General features: G+C 43.5%; 1 protein-coding gene across 1 annotated transcript in view; it reads right to left on the reverse strand.

The window, feature by feature from the left end:
* Nucleotides 1–25,463, reverse strand: part of LOC149222360 (protein At-4/1-like) — a 252,333-nt gene that overhangs the window by 119,726 nt on the left and 107,144 nt on the right. The window contains exon 2 of the mRNA XM_089383086.1: nucleotides 13,192–13,297. Coding sequence (XP_089239212.1) covers nucleotides 13,192–13,297 — 106 coding nt within the window. The remainder of the gene's footprint in view (nucleotides 1–13,191; nucleotides 13,298–25,463) is intronic.

A 25,463-nucleotide genomic window follows, 5' to 3' on the forward strand; every position in this document is an offset into this window, starting at 1 on the left:
ACACCTTCCTCAGAGGACTAAATGAGATCCAAGACCAGATGACTGCTATAGGAGCGACACCAGATCAGGAGCTAATGGTGAGGACATCCCTGAATGCTCTCTCAGAAGATTGTGAAGTATTTGTCCAGAGTATACTGGGCAGAGGGACACTTCCACTTTGGGACGAGATGTGGACAGCGCTTTGCCAGGAAGAGATCAGACGGCAGTGAAAGACGGGTAGCAACAACAAGGGGATCAAAGTCAAGCAGGAGGAGGAAGATGTGGCCCTAGCATCTGAGGGAAAGCAGGAGAAGCGGAAGAAGAAAGATCTCTCCAAGATCAAGTACTTCCGCTGTGGGGAGTTGGGTCATTATGCGACCTAATGTCCAAGGAAGAAAAGTAAGAGAGATTCTTCCGAGACTAAGGCAGTGCCAGCACGGGCAGAGAAGGAAGTTTTGACAGATAATGACTGTACCAAGAGTGCACATGCATCACTTGAGCGGAAGTGGGGAGACATCAAGCTGTAGTCAGACGGACTACGGGCGATGAGGGGCAAGATCCTCGAGGTACCCAGCCTCTTGGATTAGAACTTGCTACAGGAGCCCCGAAGAAGAGTAGAAGGACTGGCTGAGTCGTGTAGAGATGGATGCAGATGGAGCGACAAAGAGAGCTACAGTGCAGGTGTCCCGAGACAGCGCAAGGCCAGCAGGTTGCAACAATGCGAGAGGCACAGGAGTGTTGCACCAGTGCAGGACAACACAGAGAGGTGTGCAACGGTGCGAGATGCAAGGAGTTGTTGCAGTAGCATAGAGGTCAGAGAGGGAGCACTTGTCAGTGACAGAGGGAACTTCAGTATCAATGGGTGTCTCTAGCCCAACAGGGAGGTCAGATTGGGAGATCAGTTACTTACTTCTCAATAACTGAGTTGCAGTGCAATAGTGGGCAGCAAGATGCAACATGATGAGAGGAGGTGCAGTGTGGATGCAGTGCTGGGAGAAAGGACCAGCAGCAACACGGATGCAGAGGGAGCTGTCGTACAGAGCAGCAGTGGCAGTGGAAAAACCATGGGCAGCAGTACAGGATGCAGCAGTACATAGGATGTTGGGCAGGAAGGCCTAGCATTAGCACAGGTACCGATGTCGGATGATCAGAGTAATACTCAGTGAGGAGTATTGCTAGAGCACAGTCCTCGCTAAGAGGGAGTGTTGATTTAGGGTGGCATCAGATGGGCTCTAGCCACGAAATTTGGTGGAGAGGTTGTATCACATGATATCTCCAATACCGAGAAAGGGTTTGGGTAGATTCTAAACAGATCAGGAGATATTAAATAATTAATATTTTTAATGGAGTCCCTAAGTCTAAACTTAGGGTAAATAAAATACTAATGTGTATTAATATGAATCTATGTTAGAATGTTCAAAAAGACATGGATCAAGCCAAAACTAATCTTAGCCATTGATTAGGAACTTAATCTTGGTCGTTGAGATGTCAACGGGAAAAGTATAAGTGAAGGCTTGAGGGTCACTTGGAGAACACACCAAAGTGATCAGTCATTCTATTCTCTAGAGCGGGGTTTGCTAAGAGAGATAAAATCAGTGATCCGAAGAGCAGCTGAGGGGCATTGAGTATAGAGAGATAGAGAGGCAGAGATAGTGCCGAAGAGCAGCAGAGCAGCCAAAGAGTGAGACGCAGGAGCAGCCAGTGCTCACGCAGGGTCACGCAGAGGCAGCTAAGTGCTGCGTAGAGCACCAGAGGGGACAGCGTAGCTGACTCAGAGGCTCAGAGAGCTGACGCAGGGCCTCCTGGGGCTGACGCAGGGCCTCCTGGGGCTAAGAGAAGCTGACGCAGTCCAGATTAGGCATACGTTGGGGTTTCAGAGGCAGATTGGTGCTGAGTAGCTGCCGGAAGGATTATCTGGGGTTTCAACCAGTAGATTTGTCAGAAACTGAGAAGTATTACTGCCAAGGAAATTCTTCGTTGGGTAGGCCAGTTTCGGCACCCAGATTGTACTCTAATATTGCTTAATAAGAAAACCCTCAGATTGTTGCACCGGTTTTCCCACATTGGGTTTTTCCAGGGACATTAGTCCAAAAATAATGGTGTCATATGGCGTGTTTGTTTCTGTTTCTTTTAGTTGCTGATCTGTAATATGTTGAGCATGCACTAGTGTTTATTTTCAGTATTTACATTGTAAATAACTTGTTAAGGAAAATAACAAGTAGGTAAGAATAAATCAGATAAAGTGCATGGAGGGTTTCTATCTAAGTAAACTTAGAAACTTCAACAATCATCACTACATCCAATATGTTCCTTTACACTTACCAGACTTAGCTTCTTGCTATGGCTTATAGCCTAGTAAAGCAGCTAAACTCCTCCAAAGTGCAGTCAACTAACCATCACAGTGTCTACCTTGATTTGTCCTTCATTTATTATAGCATGTATATATCTGACATGCCATACATCAGACTGAAGATGTCGCTGTCATGTGTTCACTAGATAACGTACAACCTAGAGAGCAAACTTCACTATTACTTCTTTATGACAGTGAATTCCCAGTCCTTAACTCATGCCTTGTAACAGTGTTATCTACAGCACTATGTTGTCATCTACAGCACACCTAGACACCCACAGCACTTAGATTCATGCTGTCACCTATAGCATACATAGGGACTCCTTGTGTTGTTGATAAGGGTTGCGTATTGTAGACAAAACAGCAGCTAGGTACTCTTGATTAGACTGCGGATTAGGGCCTTTGTTTGCTATTCGTTAGGCCTCCTTAGACTGCGGCTAGGACACCTTATTGGACTGCGTATGAGGGCCTTTTGCTTGTTGTTCGTTAGGCCTCCTTAGACTGCAGCTAGGGCACCTTATTGGACTACGTATTATGGTCTTTTGTTTGTTGTGCGTTATCTCTAGCTTCTAAGGGTTGTCCCAAACTCTTCTAGAACAACTTATATATATGGGGATGAGAGGCTGCGTTAGAGTCTGTTGTTTAGGCCTCCTTCAACATACTAGATATCCCTTCCTTTCTACGTCTAGGGCTTCTTCATTTGGGCTCCATTAGGACAGTGTAGATCTCTATTAGGGCAACGTAGATCTCCATTAGGGCACCGTAGATCTCCATTAGGGCAGCGTTATCCTTTAGGATCTCTCCTCCTACTAAAACCCAAAGACAAGTAGAGAGGAAGAGATCCCAAGTGTGTGGAAATGACTTGAAGGCCACTTCTATTTATACTAAAACGTTGAGCACAAGTGGGGTTTGTTTGGTTGTTGGCCGACCTTGACGAATTGTCGGATAACACTTATAAATTCATATCTCCATGAATACTTATCGGAATCAGATGATCTTTAGATCAATCCTACACCTCTCGACGAGAGGGATCCAAGAAAAATATCAGCTGCCATTAATAAGATGACCCACATAGAGTTTGGCCCTAGTTGCCAAACTCTCACTGTCCCCTCTTTGTCGGACTCTCACTCTCCCCTCTCTGTCGGACTCTCACTGTCTCCCCCACCACACTCCAGCTCCACATCGTCCTCCTGATCACTATCTGAAAAGACTTCAATATAATGGGCTTTGTCAGTTGTGCACTGATGGCCTGGTGCCCAGGGCTCCCAACAAGTAAAGCACAGTTTCCTCCACCTAAGGTCCCTCTTGGTCTCATCATCCAGCTACCACATCCCTAGGTTGCTCTCTATGGTGGTGGTCTAATATCACTTCCCTTCTAATGGTAGGGAGTGCGTGTAGGAAAAGGTGCTCATGTCTTGGGGATGGCCCCCTGCAGGTCTCTAGCACATGTCATGGCCTCCTGTAGCGTAGAGGGCCTGCATGACTTCACCAGTCCACGCAGTGGCTCGAGCAACCCCTCTATAAATGTGTACACCCTCCTAGCATCTGATAAATCTGGCACCATGACTGAGACTCTCAAAAACTCTGATATGTACTGCTCTGGATGACCTGTTTGTCTGAGTTGGGTCAACTCCCTGAAGTGAGCCTCCGGATCCCTCTAATCAAAACGCTCCACCACTCTCCTAGTGAAATCCTCATAGGAAGTCACATTGGCATGCCCCAGAGTAGACAAGCCATGAAACCACCAATCATGTGCCTCCCCCTCCAAGTGTAGTGTAGCCATTTTAATGGCTTCCACCTCCGTCATCCTGTTGAGCTATAAAATAAGTGGCCAACTTCTCCACCCTGGCCCGAGTTGTGCACTTGGTAGTGCCATCATATGTAGGGAAGTATATCTTCCGATTAGTACACTGCAACTCATAGTTCTACGTGCCCTGGCCTCCATAATTTTTGCCCTTCTCATTCTACTTGAGCTGGAAAAAGTCTCTAAAAGATAGTTCCTCTCTAAAATCTACTCCCATGGACTTCCACGCCCTGAAATGCTATCCCATAGGTGAATGATCCTCAACTCCTCCTTGTTCACCTTGCGCCAAAGGTAAGAAAGAAGGTAGCATGGCTCGAGTTGGTCCACTAGACGATGGAGGCTGCACAGTAGGTGAAAGTCGATCGAACTGTTGTGAGGCCCCCGAAGTCTCTCCAAATAGAAACTCCAGGTGACTGCTTCGCTCCCAGTTCTGCATTTTGATCTCATCTAACATCCCCATCTGCCCCTTTGCCAAATCGCTCAAAGCCTTCAAGAGACCATTGAAAGAAATCTCCTCTTTGCTCTTGGGCTCCCCCATGTTTTCTGTTACCACTGCCTTCCCACGGTTCTCTGTGTCTGGAGTGATCTCCAACTCCCTCTCTCTGCTCTGGTGCCTTTGCCTCTTGTAAATAATATTCTATTGGCCTATAATGTTCCCTTTTTCGTATTCCTCATGGCATGTTTAGGATGGACTTTCACGGCTAGGGCAGAGAGGTCACAGTTGCAGGTTTACTTCATCAGCAGGCCCAGAGGCTTCAAGAGGTTTTTCATGGGGTTTTGAGGAGTTTTTATGAGGTCTGATGGCATTCGCTTGGTATACTCCATCATCCGCACATTTTTCCTTTCGTTCTGTTACATTCCGACAACTTTCAAAAAACTGAGTTATTAATGAGCCCGACTCCATTAATTTCGCTTAAGGTGGAATTTCGAGAGGAATACTTGGCAGAACAACTTAGTATAATAGCTCATTGGAATCAGAACGAGAATATCTATAGGATGGGATGGCTAGAAGTGATTTTCGATGGCTTGAGGAAGCATGGTGGCCAATTTACCATTTTCCCACATTAAAAAGAATATTTTAATTAAGGGAAATGTGCTCAATGATTAAAATAATAATAAAACAGGAGCTTTTAGAGGGGTCCATCAGATCTATAAAAAGAGGAGGAGGAGGCCATTAGAGGACATCTTGGATTTGTGATTTCTTCTTGTGGAGAGGTTTGAGAACTCGGTTCTCTACTTCAGCGGTAACCCCAGGACAGAAACCTTCGGGTGATCTTGGTGAGAGTGGACAAAAACCCACCTCATCCCCTTGGTGGATTCAGCGAGAATTCACAGGTGTAGTGATTGATTTCAGTTCAGTTTTGGGACGGCAGTTTCAGCATTAGAGCAGATCAGTTTTGTAGACCAGATTGTCTATCTCAACCATTTCAGCGATATCATCATGTACACTCTTTTAGTTATCTATTATAATGAAAGTTGAGATTATTTCTGCTCATTGTATGATTGAATTGCATGCATTCTCTTGTTTTATTTTACATGGCAATCTTCTGTTAATTGAATAGTAATTTTATGGCGAAATTTTGGATGAGTTAAAATTCTGCAAAATCAGTTTAATATCCCGTTTGGGACATTACAGTGATATCAGAGTTGGTTTTCCTGCCAGCCTGAGCATTGATTACAAATTGATTTTGAGTTAAGGTCAATGGTTCGAAAATTTCCCTGTGCCAAGATTGTTGTTGCTGCTGATTTTTTTTTGGCACCAATGAGAATATATTTTCGCTAGAAAATATTTGATACAAGAGACATTCCCATAGGAGGTCGACGCTCTTGTTTTCTCTGTGGTAATTCACTAATCGAAAAGGACTCCAAATATGGGCCCCAAAACCAATTTCTGGGCATGCTTATTACCAGTAAGGCAGATCTCTTGTTCTGAGGAGTACATGACCATATTTGTCGAAGACAATCTGCTTGGAGATGTGCGAATGGAGAAGCTATGTTGGTATGCAAACATAATGGAACGATAATGTGAAGCTCGAACGTCCCTGTGTAAGAACGAGGGTAGCCAAAGGTATTACGTGGGCTTGAGCATTGCCATCCAAAGTGTTGTGCGCAGTCTGGTGTGCGTGAATGCATCACAGTTGCTCTGTTTTGTTGATTGGGTGAACGCGTTGACCGGATTGCCATAATAAAACTGAGCCGCTCATGCAAAGTAGTTGATCGCTCCTGAGTAGAAGCCGAATATTGGCGTAAAGTGGCGTGGGTCATGAATCCGAACGAGCACTATACGTGGTTCTGCAATCGCCAAGCTGGGAGATAACTCGTATATAATGGTCGAAGGAAGATTTCTAAAGGGAATGAGGCCGCTGAAAGGGCCGAGTCCCAATGGTGTTCGTAGTATCCTGCTACAGAGAACATGGGCCGAGTCATAGCATTAGCACGGACGCAGAAGGGGGCGAGTCGTGGCCACATTGCCCAAACACTCTCAGAATCAAAAAGGTGTTAATACATTGGTACATAGTGGTCGACAATAGTCGGGATAGGCTGGTGACTCGCGGTGCGTCCAATCACGTGGAGAAGGATCTTGTGTCTACAGCGAAAAGGGGGTGTAGTTCGATCATGTGCATGCACAGATCATTCGTAATAATCACCAGAGTCACGTTCCAAATTGCGTCGGGCTACAAATTCGTGGATTTCAGGAATCGAAATCTCAATGGCAGAGTCAAGATAAAATAAGGCTCGAGTTCGAGCCCCGCCGAGCTCCACACACCGGTCCAGTAACCTGGAATTGATTGTGCACCTATGTGACAATATGACTGGAACAAAGCATTGACTACTGAGAAGCAAGCTCGTTGAATGCACTAAAATTTTCAGCGGCAGAAGAGCATTATACTTTTGGCAAAGTGTGATCGAAGTTTTGGGTACAATAATTTATTTCAGTTCCTGTGGGTGCCCATTGTCTACATCAGAATACTGTGAGCATGGTGAAATGTGAGGCAACACGATTTGCAGTCTGTGCATTGGGGCACTAATGTAAGTGACTATCTTACAAAGAAGCAAAGTTGTCGCTCACATTGACTGCGTCAGAAGGGAGAGTCTGGAAGCTATAGAATCGAGTTGCAGCAAGACAGTGTGAAGAACGATTTGCAAGAGTAGTTTGCTCTCTTCCAATCAGCCAAGAAATTCTACAGCTTGGCCACGATCATGTGCTCAAATATTTATTATAGAGAATACGTTTTGAATTCTGGAGCGTAGCATTGGTTGACGAAAAAGACCATGTTTTCCTTTTGTTGGGCGTATCCCTGTTAGGTACAGATTTACAGTATTCTTGTGGCTGGAAAAGGACGTATTCATATTGCTGAAAAATAAATGTCAATAACTTCAGACTGCTCGTGAACATAGTCACCGTGTGTGGGAGCTGAATATTGACTCACCTATGTGATCTCTCCCATTGGTGTCACATGGGTCCTGATGATCATGGAAAGCCATTGTGAGTAGTTATTGTCCATTGTATGGCTATGTGCCCAAGTTTGATTTGTATTGCTGAAGGGATTTAATGAACAGAATTGGTGTCAAGTTGAGTGTTGGGCTGTCATACCATGGTGAAGGGACTGTACTCAGTCAATTGGCCATCTATTGTATACTTTGTTATGCTGTCAATCCTAGTCATATATATAATTGTCATCATTGAACAAAAACATGGATAAAAATTTCACAAAATCCCTTCATAAGCTAGTAGCAACGATCAATTGATCATTCTCCAAAGGGATACTTACCTTGCTACAGCAAGAGCAGCCACAGAAAAAACATGAGTTGGGATACAAAATTTATGCACTTGGAACAGATTTGAGATGCATGGGGGTTGCAACAAAAGCCATACTCAAACTAGAAGAACTTGCTTCACTTCTCTCCAAGGTGCATCAGTCAGACGGGAAGAGCTTGGTTTGGGCTCTAAAACCAGCCATGCTTGCTCTCATACAACACAATTTTTTGGAGAATCCTTGCATAGGGGTCAAACTTCCAGTTGCTTCTTGTCTTAGTAGTATCATGATGTTGACTACACCTATATCCCCTTACAGTGATGGCCTTATGAAGAGAGTATTTACACTGATAGTGGAGACCTTTCAGGATTTGGATAATAGTGAGGGCCCTACCTTTGGGAAGAGGCTAGAGATTCTAGAAAGCATGGCCTTTGTTAGGTCTTAAGACCTCATGTTTGAACTGGAGTGTGACGATTTGATCCTGTAGATGTTCCAATGCTTCTTCAGCATTAGAAACATCATCCTGATATAGTCATAACACACATGCAGTCCATTCTATCCTCATGTATGGGAGGCCATGATACCATTTGAGTCTAAGTTGTTGGCTATTTGGAGGAACAGTTGGTTTCACCTACTGGCTATAAACTAGTCGAAAGGTTAGTTGAGCAGAACATTGGACTGTTCAAGAGACTGTTGACCCAGGAGGAGTTGCGGTGGATTTATGGTGACCAACAATGCAACAAGAATGAGTTGAGGAGGAACGGTCTTTGCTTCATCTGCAAGGAACCTTGGGGACCTGACCACTCATGCTTGAGAGATGCAGAGGAGATGGTAGAGGTAGAGTAGGAGGATATTCCTTCTGCCTTTCAAGATGAGGACTCTTCTTTGGATGAGTCCATGGGGTCATACAAGGGTGCCTCTGGGGATCATGAGCAGTCATGTGGAGTTGTTGACAACATGCCAGATCTATATTCCAGTGTATGGTGAGCAGTCAGTGGACCCTATGGGAGACATTTGGGATGATGAGTCACCAGTGATGATTTAGTAGGAGCAGCATATGGTGGAGCATGAGTCAGCTGAGGAGGATGATATGCACAGTATGCATGATGAGCCCATGATGGAGGATGATGAGCCGCTATCCTTGGGGCCAGCCATCGATGAGGAGCAGGCAGATATACAAACAACTCACAGGGTGGTAGTATTTGCAGACACATGTCCTCAGGAGGTGCGAGGGCTTGACGAGATAGCTTTGCATGAGGTTGGTAGACTAGAGGAGCATGGAGTTTCGAGCCAGATGAGGGTGGATCTTTTTTATATGGTGGTGCATCCATCTTTGGGCCGACCCACTGATGAGGTGCAGGTGCTTGCACAGGCAGCTGGCAGAGCTGCAATACTTTCAGGGAGCAACCCTCTCCAAGAGTACATGGATAGGGCTTGCATCACAGTTTGGCCACTTGTACCCATTACAGGGAGAGAGGCAAGGTTTTCTCAATGGATATTGTTGACTGACCAGGCAAAGTTGCATGAGTGGGGCACCATGCAGCATAGGGGACTTATCACATATACAGGTGCCTATGCATCCGATCCATCCCACAGGATGGATTGGCGAGAGATCATGAGTTGGTATCCTATTGATGGTGTGATATCCTCAGTCAGTGGCATAGTAGAGCAGGGACCCCCAGACATGTCAGAGACTACATACTCCAGTTGGCAATGGGATACAGGTCGACAGCTCTTCAACATTCCATCCCGGCATTAGGAGAGCAGGATTAGCATTGGATTGAGTCAAGGGTTGGACTAGAGAGAGGTGATGAGTTGGTACGCAGTCGGTGGGGCAACATTCACAGCCAAAGCTATAACACCACAGGAATCGTGGAGCATTAATGCTTGTTTTGGGCAGCATTAGGATCCAAGGGAATTTTTTGATGACAAGTTCAGTCAGAGATTGGCTTGGGATCCGGGCATTGAGGGGTCCATTCATGGTGGGTTGACACAGAGGCAGAGCATCACCTAGTGGTTCGTATGGGATCCGGGCATTGGGTCTCAGTTGCGTTGGGCCACCAGACTGGTCCACAGGTTTGGATTGCTTGAGGGAAAGCAATCTTGGGGCGGGAGGACTTGTAATGTTCCTTTTTTTGGTATTCCTCATGGCATGGTTAGGATGGACTTTCAGGGCTGGGGCAAAGAGGTCACAGGTGCAGGTTTACTTCATCAGCGGGCCCAGAGGCTTCAAGAGGTGTTTCATGGGGTTTTGAGGAGTTTTTATGAGGTCTGATGGCATTTGCTTGGTATATTCCATCATCCACACAGTTTTCCTTTCGTTCCATTGCATTCCGACAACTTTCAAAAAACTGAGTTATTAATGGGCCTGACTCCATTAATTTCGCTTAAGGTGGAATTTCAGGAGGAATACTTGGCAGAACACCTTAGTATAATAGCTCGTTGGAATCGGAACGAGAATATCTATAGGATGGGATGGCTAGAAGTGATTTCCGGTGGTTTGAGGAAGCATGGTGGCCAATTTACCATTTTCCCACATTAAAAAGAATATTTTATTTAAGGGAAATGTGCTCAATGATTAAAATAATAATAAAACAGGAGCTTCTAGAGGGTCCATCAAATCTATAAAAAGAGGAGGGGGAAGCCATTAGAGGACATCTTGGGTTTGTGATTTCTTCTTGTGGAGAGGTTTGAGAACTCAGTGCTCTACTTTAGTAGTAGCCCCAGGATGAAAAACCTCGGGGATCTTGGTGAGAGTGGACGAAAACCCACCTCATCCCCTTGGTGGATTCAGCCAGAATTCACAGGTGTAGTGATTGATTTCAGTTCAGTTTTGGGACGACAGTTTCAACATCAGAGCAAATCAGTTTTGCAGACCAGATTGTCTATCTCAGCCATTTCAGCTATATCATCATGTACACTCTTTCAGTTATCTATTATAATGAAAGCTAAGATTATTTTTGCTCATTGTACGATTGAATTGCATGCATTCTCTTGTTTTATTTTACATGGCAATCTTCTGTTAATTGAATAGTAATTTTATGGCGAATTTTTGGATGAGTTAAAATTCTGCAAAATCAGTTTAATATCCCGTTTGGGACATTACATGGTCCTCCTCACTCATGGGAAAATCCCCCACGGCTGAGCCAATGTCTGGGCTTTGATAACACTGTAATGTTCCTAGCTAGGAAAAACAATGATATGCAAACAAAAACAAATTCAACACTAGAAAATTGAAACAATCAGCAAACACCCATATGAACACCATGAGTAAGAGCCAGCTGAGCCATTTTATTAATTCTCGTGGAGCAAGTACAATAGTGTGGAAGAAGTGCACCTTGGCCACAAAACCAAGGTGATCAAACAACAGCCCAAATGCTACACAATTGTTGCTCCAAAGATGCTCTGCGCTGCCCAGAAATCTGCACTGTCTGCTGGAAAGGAACTGCTAGAAACGCCACCTCTGGTGCTCAAAAAATTCTACAAAATTAGCCTCAAGCTCCTCAACCAAAACCCACCAAAACCCAGAAAGGGTTTGGCCTAGTTCTGACCCCGAAATTTGGCCTCCAAAGACCACGTCCTCCTCCAAGAGCTGGGAGATAGAACCTGCTTGAAGCTCGCTAGAAAAACCCTCCAAATCACTCCCAAAGGCGAAGATGCTCCACTCCAAGGTTTCCCTTACTTCTCCCGGCAATCTCCAACTCTCTAACTCATTCCCCAAGCTCCCACGTGTGCCCAATGAAAGCTCTCTACGCAGGCCCAAGAAGCTACAAATCGAACTGCCCACTAGCAACAATCTCCTGCTTTGAAACTCCCCCAAAATGTTGATCCTCCATTGAAGCTCCAATACCAAAATTCTCCCGACAAATGCTGCCCAGAAGATCCCCAAAACAATCCCTGCATGCTCCCTTCCTGCGTCCTCCAGAAATGCACTAGTTGAGCCAAAGACTGAAAGATGTGCTCTAAAATTCCTCCAGCTCTCCTCCAAGGTAGTACGATTTGCCTTCCTAGGGTGGCACTCGAAGTCCCCCAAAGAAAGGTTGAGTTTCCCGCTTGGAAAACTCGGTGCTAAACAGCTAGTAACCCGGCTAAGCAGCTCGAGCAACAAAATGAGTTTGATAGACAAAAGACCCTTTGAGTAGATGAGCTCCTCCTATTTATAATTTCGTGGGCCTTCCTACCCATGTGGGCCCCTCTTCCTAGCCTTTCGATTTCCCCTCCAAGGCCATTCGAATTCCACACTTGGCCAAGTGCATTTTTCCCTTGTGGGTGGCCCCCACATTCCACTAACAAAATAATTCAGCCTCTTTCTCTCCTATGTCCATGAGTGAAAATTGGATGGGTTCCAAAGTCACCAAAAATTATCGAAAATTGTGGGAGATTAAACTTGTGACAAAATAATTTAGGAAGGGACATTACAATGGGCTATTAATTAAATCTTGATCATAGCAATCCTAACTTTATAAGCACAGAATGGAAACCAGCACTTTCTTAAGCTAAGCTTCACATGTGCAACTTCACATCATCTTGTTGAGAGTTGAGACAAAGGAAAAATTATGAAGATCATAAGGACACTGCTTTCATTGTACATCGGAAATTGTCTTTATTTGAGATTATTCATGGTCATTATCCAATTCTAGAGTTACAAGCACTAGCATGGTGGACACTTATTGGTTTTTCATCAAAGATCATACAGCAGTAGGTCTTGTGCACTTGGTGGCATGTATCGTGTGCTTTGATCAGACTCATTTGTCCTCAAGCAACACAAGCAAATTTGATAGTCAACAACTCAGACAGCTATCACAACTACAAGCATTATCATGCACTGACATACATAACAGCCCCCCAGCTCTTTGTCATCAAGTAACACATAAACCTCCATATCACAATTCAGTTGTCCTCAAGTAACCCAAATAAATCTGGTAACCAAGAATATTATTCAACTGAAAAATCTATAGAGATCTTTTTCTACACAGTAACAAAAACAACATACCAATTATTTAGCAATGAGATCAATTTATATCTCTGACTTTCAAAAGCTATGTGATTGAGAAAAAGATTGGACAGGCAGTTGACATTAAAACTGGCAAAAGTGTTATCGATACTAATTTGCAACTGAAATTGGATATTTGCACATGGACAACCAATGCGTGAAATAAGAGTCTTTTCCGGAAACCTTCTTGTATCATTCGAATGGATTTCAAGCTAGTGTTCTGGGACTAAACTTGAGAAAGGATAGAAACATGCAAAGCCTGCCCTCTCTTCAGTCTTCAATAAACACTTGATTTTTCAATGCTCACCTTTTTTAAGTGCAGTACAAGCGCCCTCAAGTGCTTCAGATCGTTTTGCTTCAGCAGTGTATTTCGCTTTCAGTGATTGTATCTGAAGAATGCCATGATTGTACTCCTATAACAATTCCAGAGGTTAAAAATGGATCACATAGATAATTTGTAAATTTATATCAAAAGAATTTGAACAATTGTAATCCTCAGAATCAATGTTCCACCAAGACTCCGGGACGGGGAGACGTGGGTGCGGGGAGACGCACAAGGGGGATGTGTGGGAGTACCCTCAAATTTTAGGGAAATTTAGGGGGATGTAAGGGTATATAATTTTTTCCCCTTTTTTTTAATATATATATATATATATATATATATATATATATATATATATATATATATTTCAAATTCATATTCAATAATGAAAGCATAAATACAATGATACATACATAATTGAATTAAATAATGAAATACATTGATCCATACTCATCATCCTTACTAATATATACATGATTCATCCATAGACCACGAGATTCAATAATGAAATACTTTGATCCATATTCATCATTCATTAGTCACCATTCTAGAATCTACATTGATTTAAAAATTAAATTCATCATTCATCATTCTAGATTCTAAATTGAATTAAAATTAAAATTAATCATTCATCATTCTAGAATCTAATTAGCACTAAGCAAAATAGACTATAATAGATACTGAAATCTAAAGATTGGAATAGTAAATTGATATAACTAAAACTCAAAAATAGTGGAGTGATGAGTCTAAAAGTCACTCTAAAGTACACAGAGGGCTTGGTGCTCTTGATTAAATACTAATTTCATACCCTTGTACATGACAATATGCAATGGAAACATTGCAATCCATCGAAATCCTGAATTCCTGAAAAACTGTTAAGTCTGCTAGATTTTGAGTCAGATCTAAAATTCTAATTTCTCCATATGAAATCCAATGAGGTCAGAACCACTCTCAAACATCCTGGGTCATTTCATGGTAATGTTGAAAATTTAAGTAAAAGAATGAAAATGAAAGATAAAGGAGAATATTCTCCTTTATCTTTCATTTTCGTCCTTTTACTTTAACAATTTAGCATTACCATGAATTACATAGCACTAGTAGGGCAATTTGGTCAAATACTAGGTTTCCCCTATCATAAATCATTGTTTACAAGCAAATTTATGGGGGGACACATAGCTCATTTTGAGGGGGGACACCCCTTTTGGGGAGTCGCGTCCCCCACACTGGGGAAACGTCCCCCCCTACGTCTCCCCACATCTCCCCAAAAGGGGGACGTGGCGAAACGTTTCCCCATACGTCCCCCGTCCCCGGTGCATGGGGTGCGAGGGATGCGCGCACCCGACCTTGGGGGACGTGTCCCCATGGAACACCGCTCAGAATACTTTCCTGCATGGAAGGACCATGTCAACAACTCAATCTTTACACAAGAAGACAAGACCCAAGGGACAATAATTTCTGCATGGCAATTTTCCAAATCCACTAGAAAAGTACGATGCAATATACTATTGGAATTCAGAGAGGAAAAACTCCACACAAATCAATAGCCAAACCAATAGACTTGGATGCATGTGGTTAAAATTGGATCACATCAATATTTTGTAAAATTATATCTCAAGAATTTGAACAATTGTAATCCTCAGAATACTTTCTTCCAAGGAAGGACCATGTCAATGAATCAACATTAAACAAGAGAAGACAAGACCAAAGGGGCAATAATTTCTGCATGGAAGTTTCCAAATCCACTAGAAAAGTAAGATGCAATATACAATTGAAATTCAGAGAGCAAAAATTTCACGCAAAATCAATATCCAAAGTTCAAACCAACAGACTTGGATGCATGTACCACATTAATCAATTTTTTGGACATACATCTCAATCCTTTCAGGTTAATCCCTCAGCGTCAAGACTCACAAGACAAGATTAAAAAATATTTTGGACAAAGAAAACTCGACAATCTGAGCAAGCAGAGAAACATGTTAATCAACCCTAATTTTATTTGGAAAGGGAGGAGAGTGTAAGAGAAAAAGATGCAATTTCAAAGAATAAAGTAAAATAACAATTCAACATGGAAAACGAACTAATAAGTTGCATAATTTGAATTTTGGTTCAAAAGCACTTCAGAAACCAGATATTCAGCCTTACATGCAATCATAATTGAACATCTTGGAATCCAATGTGAGTACTAATAGCATGAAGATAGTTGGTATGGATGACCATAGCTAACTAGAGAAGTTCTATGGTTGAATTTGCGGTTTTGTAATGTCCCTTTCCAAATGATCATTTCTGGAGACTGATTCAGTAGCCTATTCGATTCCCGTCGGTTATAGGAGGAAAATAATAATAATAATAAGCCTTTATGGGCTATATCTATTTTGTCAAACATTTTAAATGCAATCAAATATGAAACCCTAGCTTCAGCAAATATAATCCACAAAATTCCCAAATAAATAGCAACAACTCATCCAATTATTTATTAATATTAATCAGGAAATTACATGATGTACAACTCACTTAAGATGCAATAATTTGATTTCTAGAACCCGTGAATAACTCCTGTAATTGTCATGATTTGGTTGGTTGAATGATGCTGCTCCAATGAAATTGCGGCCTCTCTAGAAGAATTGTGATCCCATACAAAAAGGCCCCAGCCTCATCAACGAATGAACTCAACCTCCACTAGATCTGTGTAATATTCCTAATGGAAATATTAAGTGATAACAAAATAAAAATATGAACATGCAACCAAAAAATTCAGCACACACAAAGAAATATCAGATTACACCAGAAAATTACACCAAAATACTAAGCCAGTTTATTATTCTGCGCAAAATAAGTACAAATAGATGGCAATAGAGGAACCTGGGCTTGTTACAACAAGCAAGGCAAAACCCAGGCAATAATAATGATGCCCAAGGGCTGGAAAGGTTGCTCTCCAAATTTCTGCGCTGACCCAGTAATATTCTGTTGTTGCTGCCAGATAGGAAATGGGAAATCTACCCTCATAAGTGCTCAAAAAATTCTGAGAATTTAGTTGGTGCACTTTCTCAACGAGTCCAACAAAACCCAGAAAGGGTATGGCCTCCTTCCAACCAACCCTGGAGCCCCACAAAATTGCGAGTTCCTCCCACGACCAGGAAATTCGCATCACCTAGAAATGTCACTGCAAATTGGCACTAAGCTCCCAGAAATTTCTCCCAAAATTTACCTTTGCAATTTTACCCAATTTGGCCACAAATTCCCCCGTCTCCTCACCACAACAATGCAGCTCCTCAAAATGCCTGCGCAGGCCAACCAGTCAACCTTTGCACAGTCCTTGTAAGCAAAATTTTGGCTTGTATATTAGCCACTAATTCAAGCCTGCAAACTTGCACAAATTCTGTAATGTTCCTAAACAGGAATGTAAGTGATATACAAAGCATGCAAACAATCCAGCAATCAGGAAAACAAAATATACATTAAGCACCCATGGAAATGTTGGAAATAATGAACTGTTGAGCCATTTTATTACTTCTTCAGGAGCAAAAACAATAGTAAAATAGAATGATGCACCTGGGATTGTCTCAATGGACAAGCATGACAAAACCCAGGTGAGAAAATGTTGAACTGAAGGCTGCTACAACTGTTGCACCAAACTGAACTGCGTTGCCCCAGAAAACTGCTATGTCTGTTGACTTTGAAGGGCTGAAATCACTGCTTCCCTAGCTTAGAAAATTATGATATTTCAACTACTTGCTCCTTGGCCTAAACCCAAAAGGACCCATGAAGGAATTGGCCAAATGTTGACCTAGAAATTTTGGCCCAAATTCCCCTTATCTCCTCTAGCTGCTGGTTGAGTTGGGACCCCTATTTGACGGTTGACCCCTTAGATCTGCCCAGAAAATTCTATAAATTTAGGAGTGTGATCATTGCCCAAAACCCAGAAAAACACAAAAATGGTTTCCCTTGGTTCCAACCTTCAAAAAAAGACCCTTCACAGCTTGGCCCTCTTCCAATTTCAAATTTTGTTGCTGTGACTGATCCTGTCAATCTCTGCTCTCCCAACTCCAAAAATCTTCCTCAAATGGCCCTCCAAGTGATCTCCTACTTCTCCCGGCCAGCCCCAGCTCTACAATTCCTTCCTCCAACTCCCACGTGAGCCTAGTGATGGCTCTCTACGCAGGCCCAGGTAACTGTAAATCAAACTGCTGGGATGCTAGCTCTGCTGGCTCCAAACTCACAAGAAAGGTTGGCCCTTTGCTACTCTCCCAATCCTCTAACTCTCCCGACAAATGCTTGATCACTGATAGCTCCAAACTCCCCTTACGTATTCTCTAGCTAGCCAGAAATACACACTCCTTATTGTGGTTGAATGGTAGTGTTGTAACACACTACCAAAACTCCTGAAATATTAATGGAATTGTCTCTCTAGGGCGGGCACGAATGGTCCCTCAAAGTAGAGGTTGAATCTCCCGCTTGGGAGATTTGTGGCTAAACAACCAGATGACTCAGCTAAATAGCAGAGTGAACAGTGAAGTAATTTTGATTGCAAGGTGTAAGAATCAATCCAAAATCAAAGTTGCTCCCTCCTTATAACTCCTTGGACCTCCCTAGCCTCATGTGGGCCCCTCCATCCACCTATTCGACTTTGCCTCCAAGCTATTCAAATGGGCCAATTCGAACTCCCATGTGGGTGGCCCTCACATTCCACTAACAACCAAATAAAGTCAAATTGCCTCCTAAGTCCCTAAGTCGAAAATGATGGGTTCTCTTCCTTAGCCAAAATTGTGCAAAACTGTGTAGCAGCACCCTGTTACAAATGTGTTTGAGAAGGGACATGACAGTCCTCCCCTCCCAAATGTTGCTTGCCCTCAAGAAACCTCATAGTTGGGTGCTCCAAAATGTGCTCACCCTCCCAGGTGGCATCCTCATCCGGCAAGCTCTTCCAATGCACCAAAAATCGCTTGTCCTCAAGCAATGCTTGAGCAAGCAACCTCTCTAACTGTTGCTCCCCACTGTCACTGCAAAATGTGCCAGGGTCCCAGATGTGCCACTGGATCGTGCCTGACCTCTACACTGTCCTAATATGGAAGAATCCTTCAATACCAGGATCCCAGGCAATCCTGTCCAACATGAAGCTCCCCTCGCTCCACTCACTATCCTGCCCGGTGAAAGTACCAGAAGTCCCCTACTCCATCAGTGACTCGCTAAAGCCCAATGGAAGATTTGTATGATCTCCCCCTGCAGTAGTCGGCGCATCCCTAAAGGTTATTGAGTTGTGAAGAGCTGTGATGCCCCAGTTCCCTGCTAGTCCTAGAGTGGTGCCACCATGTTGACGCTGCGCTACTTTGACTATGTCATACTCCCCATCGTGCGCAGTCAGTATCCTCCTCTCCTGGAACTCAATGGTGGAATACTGAAAGAGGCGAGACACATCCTGCCTGGGCATCTCCATGGCACCCAGGTCTACCCATCCAAATCTAACTCTGAACCTGTGCAGCAGAGAATGTTTGCCTCCTCATATGATGAAACCCTCTGTGAACCCCCATGTGTCATCCCAAGAGTGAACTATATCACTCTCTGCCACGACTCCACTCACCACGAGTGATCTATCGATCAACTAAATCCCATAGCCAGACCTGCTATGCATAGCCCTGTCAACCGATGGAATCCCTATGGCCCTCGTCTCTAGTCCCTGCATGTGATCACTATATAGGCTCCATATATCGTGGGCTAATCTGATGCATGCTAATCTGCCCTGTGCCTGCCACTATGTAGTACCGATGATCGTTGGAAGCCACGTGTGCCAAAGAGCTACCCCCTGAATGCAACCAAAGGATGGGTATCTGATACTCGTAATCGACTCAGGGTATATGGATCCCTCCTATCCCTGCCAACCATCTCCCCTGGGTCTACCATCTACCCTCTCGATAAGGTACCAATATAAGATCTGGAGCCCAGACACATATTGGGAAACTACCTCAGTCGTAACCACTATCCTCTGCTCATGCTCGGTCCCGACATGCCCTGAGAAAAGAGTGACACATGTCTCCCTCGGGACTAGATCCCTAGACATAGGCTCGGTGATGAACGATATGCCACCCTTGTAGATGATCACCTCATCCCCCAACCTGTGGCTGTCAACTGACGCACCAACCCAATGCCACTACTGAAAAGTCTCCCCCCTAGTGCGCTGAGTCTCACCCAAATATCTCAGGTGAGCTCCTCGTCCCTCGTGGCTCATGCCCAAAGTGCAGAAAGTCGACAGCAAAATCCATTATGCCCGTCAAGGATGCAGAAGAGGTTCAGGCGTGTGAGTCCCCGCGGATACCATCAAGTATCGCTCATCTGTGTCCCTATCGATCCTGGGTGAACTACGCCCAAAGGTATGCCCGGTGTTTCCGTCCAAGGGTCTCCCTAGAGGCAACACTCCATGACCTCGTTGTGCAACACTATACACCCCTGCATGCCACCAATCATCCCAGTACTCCTAGACATGCCACTGTACACCATGGCCTACCCCTGTACACCGCTGGATACCCTCAGCTATGGCTATGTCATCCTGTACTGGCCTGGGTCCCGCATGTGTCACTGTACCTGTCACTCCCTGCATGTACTCAATGTGATGTGCCTCCCACTCCACAGTGCAGTCCAACATACTATGACACACCACCTTGCGTCTCCATGCTCCTCTGCAGGCCCCTGCTCCTCGCTCCATAGCCCCGCACACCACTAGATGCTTTGGCCTAACGCTAGGTCTATATGCATCAGACTGCATCCCTCTACATAACACTGGACGCTATGACATAATTTTGTGTAGTCCTGTGTACCACTGCCCACTGTCGTACCTCCCTGTAACATATAGTATCCTGCACGGGCCAAAATATTAACCTCTCTGCTAATACGCCCTCCATGATGTGGGCTACATCCCCCCATCTTCTCTGAAAGACCTGAGCGGCTTGACTCCCCACATGCTAACAGAAATGACACTACTGCGCCTATCCTCAATAGTCCCTGCGTCCCATATGCTAGTAAGAGAGCACTCTCTCCATACAATGCCCTGTCTGATAGCCTGTCGATGCCACCTCCTCCTACCAGCTCCTGCTAAAGTAAGCTAGTCACCCTGTGACTCCACGCACCGTCAATATGCCAAGACAACTCATGAAATCTGTCTGCTCACCTGTCAAACCATCCTGTCACTAGTGTTGACTGGGGCTCTGATGGAGATCAGAAAATGTGGGTGCGCTCAAGCATCAAATCTGTCCCGTAGCTACTACCAGCTCTATGATGTGATGGAAAATCCCACCTGGATCCCAAAAATAGTTCGGCCCTCGAGTCCCTCTGGTAATCCATGGCCTCTGCTGACATGTGGCCATGGATGTATCCAACCGCCTAACCTGCTCCATCGAGTACCAGCTCAGTACCTCTCGCCATCCAATCCCAAAGGAGAGATCGAATGTGTAATCCTCTATGGAAGGAACAAGCCCTCCAAGCTGATGTGGTATCATGCTCAGCTCAATCATGCTAACCTATCCACCCCCTCGGGTACGTCTAGACAACTCGACCTCCCTCAATCTAATGCATATGTGTGGGTTGATAACGCTATAAACCCCGCCAATGTGCATCTGAAGTGCACTGTGCTAAAAACCCAATGCGTGACCTCTATGTTGCCCCTCATCAATGGCTAGCCCAAGGGATGGCTGCACATCCTCCTCCATCACGGGCTCGACATGAGCCTTCAACTGCTCCTCCATAGACAACCCAATATGCATGATATGCTCACCAGTCAGCTGTAGGCGACTGTCGTCTGGCAACTTCGGATCTGGAGGCCTCTATACTTATCAGCTCCTCAACAGCAGTGGAGCTGTCTTCTGGCACCTCACCAACCTGTGGTGCATTATTATCACCTGAGAACTCGGTCGCAACCCCAAATACCTCATCAATGGGTGTATGCTCAACTATCTCTTTGCCAACCATGGCCCCTTCAACTACTCTTTCATCTTTTTTCTTAATACTTCTCATCATCCCTGCAAAATCCCATTTAAGACTTCTACCCAAGCATGTGTTATGCACTTGGAACTGCCATCATATGTAGGGAAATATATTTTCCCAATAGAACAATGTAGCTCATAGTTTTGTGTACCATAGCCTTTCCCCTTCTTGTTTTGCGTGAGCTCGCAAAAGTCTCTGAAGGTTAGAGCCTCCCTGAAGTCTACCCCCATGGATTGCCACTCCCAGAAATTCTCCCCCATCAACGATGGACCCTCACCTCCACCAGTCTCTCCCTACGCCAAAGGTATAAAAGAGGGTAAAGTAACTCAAGTTGGCTCACTCAAGGATGGTCATTGCACTGTGGGAGAAAGATGATCGAACTGTTGAGAGGCCCCTGAAGTCTCTCCAACTATGAACTCTCGGTGGGTGCTTCGCTCCCAGTTTTGCATTTTGATCTTGTCCAGCATCTCCTTCTGGCCCTTTTCCAAATCACTCAAAACCTTCAAGAGGCTATCAAAGGCCATCTCTTCCCTGCTCTTGGGCTCACCCATATATTCCGCTACTGCAGTCTTCCCATGATCCTTCGTGTCTGGAGTAATCTCCAACTCCCTTTCCCTGCTCCGTTACCTCTACCTTTTGTAAGTAATATTTTGTTGGTCTCCTTCACTCATAGAAAAGTTTCCCCACGGTTGAGCCAGAATCTAATCGATGATACCATTGAAATGTTCCAAACTTAACAAACAGTGATATACAAAAGCAAATTCGATTTATGCACAAAAATTAAACGCTCAACAAATACCAAATACACAACAGAAATGAAAACCAGCTGAGCCATTTTATTTATGAATGGAGCAAGTACAATAGTGTGGAAAAAGCACCTAGGCTTGCCTCAAGGGCGAGCTAGACAGAACCCAAGTGTCAACAGTAACCCCAAATTCTAGAAAGAAACTGCTCCTCTAATGGTCTGCGTTGTCTCCCAGTAACGGCAACTACTGACTGGAAAGGAGTTGCAAGAAATCCCACCTCCAGTGCTCAGAAAATGATGAAAATTCAACTACAAGCTCCATGGCCAAAACTCGGAAAGGGTTTGGCTTGAACCCAACCTCCCAAATTTGACCTCCTCTATGGCCTATGCCCTCCAAACAGCTCCAGAAATACGGCCTGCAAGAAATGGCCACAAAGTCTTCCTCCAAGCTCTGGAAAGGGAGCAAACTTCACCCTGAATAACTCCTCCAACCTCCACGGCAAAGCTCAGCCTCAAGGGTTGATACTCTACCCACCAAATGAACTCCCAAACACTACCTCTGCACTGGCCCAGGTAGTGCGAAAGTCACACTGCCAAACCAAAACCTCAATCAGCTCCCAAACTCCCTCAAAGGCTGACAATCCTCCTTAGCCTCTCCTCCAGAAAATCTCACGTCAAAACTCAACTGCTCAGCTCCAAAAGCAACTCGGCTTCCTCTCTGACTGCGTCCTTTAGAAATGCGCACCACCTAGAAGGAAATGCTACTGCTAGAAATCACAATGTGATTCTCCTCCTAAAGAAATGAAGGAAACCTTCCTAGGGTGGCACTCGAAATCTCCCGAAGAAAGGGTGAGCTCTTCACCTAAAGAACTCGTGCTAAACAGCCAGTGACTCGGCTAAGCAGCTCGAGCAACCAAGAGAAATCGATATACTCTCATGAATGAATAAGAAGAGGAGAGTTGCCCTCCTTATATAGTTTTTGTGGGGCACTTTTCCCTCCATTTCGTCCTCCATCGTGGGCCCCACTTAACCAACACCATGCAAAAGTTATCCCCCTCCATGCAAATCGAACTAGGGAGTGTGTAATTCCCTAGTGAGGGTGGCCCCCATGTGTAACTTAACTACAAAACAAAACATCTTCTCCTAGTCTAATCTCCTAATAGAATCGAATGGGGTCCACTAACTCCAAAATTGGCCCCATAATACAAAATTAAATCTTGTTCCAAAATGATTTAGGAAGGGACATGACACAAATCGATGATCCAAGATGTCCCAAATGATTTTCTCCTCCTTTTTTTATAGATCTAATGGCTAGATCTCCAAGCCTCTAGAAGCATCTTATTTTATTATTTTATTATTATTCTATAAGCTCTTCCATTGACTTTATCTTAAGTGACCCCTTTTATTTTATTTTTTTTACTCAAGTCATTTTTGGCCCATTTCCTCTAATTAATTATTTTTCCTTAATTAAATGAGTAATTAAAGTCATTTTTAACTAAGGAAATGGTAAATCACCCACCATACTATCTTCGACCATTGGAAGTCATTCCTCAGCATCCCATCCTGTAGATCTTCTTGTTCCGGTTCCAATGAGCTATTACACTGAGGTGTTCCATCAATGGCTTTCCCCTGTGTTATCTTTGATAACTTTTAGATAGTTTGGAGTTCATTTGTCAAATTAGCAATGTTGTTAAAATTTTTGAAAATGAAAATAAATGTACAAAAGGAATAGCTGGTTGCAAGCAAACGAGAAAAGATTGCAGGGACAAGTCAAAGCCTTAAAGACTCAAATTTAAATGATCAAAGATGAGCTTTTAAAGAAAGGTCTCAAGGTTTTTGCTGAAATAGATGCCACCCCTTGAAAATGGTAACATCCTTAATTTTTGCCTATGCTATGTTTAACCAATAATTTTAGTAGTATACAAGCTTGTACAGGCTATTAGAAATGACATGGAGGTGGAAGAAATCATGAAAATGCAAAATCTCATAAAGTTGACAGTTTCGTAGCAACTCCCCATATTGAAGGTGAATATTTGCTACGAAATTGTTGTAGCTTTTCATGGAGGAAAAAGCAAGTTTAAACCTCAGCTAAGGGAGTGTAAATGGCATGTGTTTAGCTAATAAACATCAATAAAGACTTCAGCACTGTCAGAAAGGTCAAATAGCTAGCAAAAAGGTGTTTTTTGAAATTTGCTACATAAATTCTAGAAATGACTGTTTTAGTAGTCAACTTCAAGCTCACTTTCTCACAAAATAGAAAGGAATTTTGGAAATCTGAAGGAGGTTTTTGTTAAAGCCTCTCTCATTTTTTACACAGATATCAGGGTTTGGAAGATATTCACTTATATTTGAGGTCTATTTTATAGATTTTTTCCTCGCCAGATTTGTTGTAGAAATTTTGAAATTCGCCTTGGTGGAAATCCAGGTCAACAAAGTCAACCAGGTCAGCACATCCATGTGGAAAGAGCACATCAGCAATCCAGTACACTCAGTGTTTGGTTGGATTTGACAAGGTTCAGCAATAGAATATTTATGGGCTCATAAATAGATAGAATCCTATTTGAATTCAAAATGTATTAAAATAGAAATATCCCTATAAAGGCTCCATGTTTTGTAATTCAATTAAAATTAGATCTCTTAGCTATGCATCGAGTTTAGCCCAGGTGGCAGATTATTGTAATGGAGACCTCACTCTATATATGTGTAACTTTTTCACTTTGAAGGGTTTGAGGGATGATGTGAGAGGGCCATCTTTGTAAACCTTTTTCTTCAGTTAATATACATTTGCAGACTCTCTTTTTCCCTTGAGATTATGTTTTGGCTCATATATTTTTCTCCATGTTTTGTATGTTTTTATCAGTTTCATAGCAATTTGATTACTTGGAATTCATTTTACATGCTCCAACTTCCTTCATTTGTTGTGTTTTACTGTAAAAGTTTTATTTCACACCATTTTAAAGCCAAAATTGCCTTAGATTCCATGAAAACAGTGTTGTTTGTAATTGATTTTCTTTAATTGACTCCATGCCCAATGGTGGTTGTCATCACACTCTTTCACCTGCAAAATCACATGAAAAGTATAGAGTTAGCCTTCTGAAATTTTGAGTTTTATATTGAAAATCTTATAGGTATTTTGAGAGAGCCCTCTCAGACTGGAAGGGCTAACTTCCAGTTAAAAGTTGGTTTGAAATAGTTATGCTTGGTTGGAGGTTGTCACAGCCCAGCCTGTCTAGCCTAGTGATAACACTCGGAATGCCACCTCGAGCATAATTAATTAAGTTATGCCAATAATAACCCTGTTTTACAGGAATTGTCAGAGAGTCACGAAACCAAAAACAAGATGTGCGGAATTGCTCATGATGATGAATATGCCAAGCGAATGCCATCAGACCCCATGAAAACTCCTCAAAACTGCATCGGGACCCCTGATGACATAAACCTACTCCACTAACCTGGCCATCCCCTGCCCTGGAAATCCACCCTACCTGTATTATGAAGAAGAATAAAAATGGGGACATGACATTACCAATCATAGACCACAAGT

Source organism: Pinus tabuliformis, chromosome Q (genome assembly GCF_031772625.1).
Source record: "Pinus tabuliformis cultivar Carrire ecotype Pingquan chromosome Q, CPIR1, whole genome shotgun sequence".
NCBI classification, from domain to species: Eukaryota; Viridiplantae; Streptophyta; class Pinopsida; order Pinales; family Pinaceae; genus Pinus; species Pinus tabuliformis.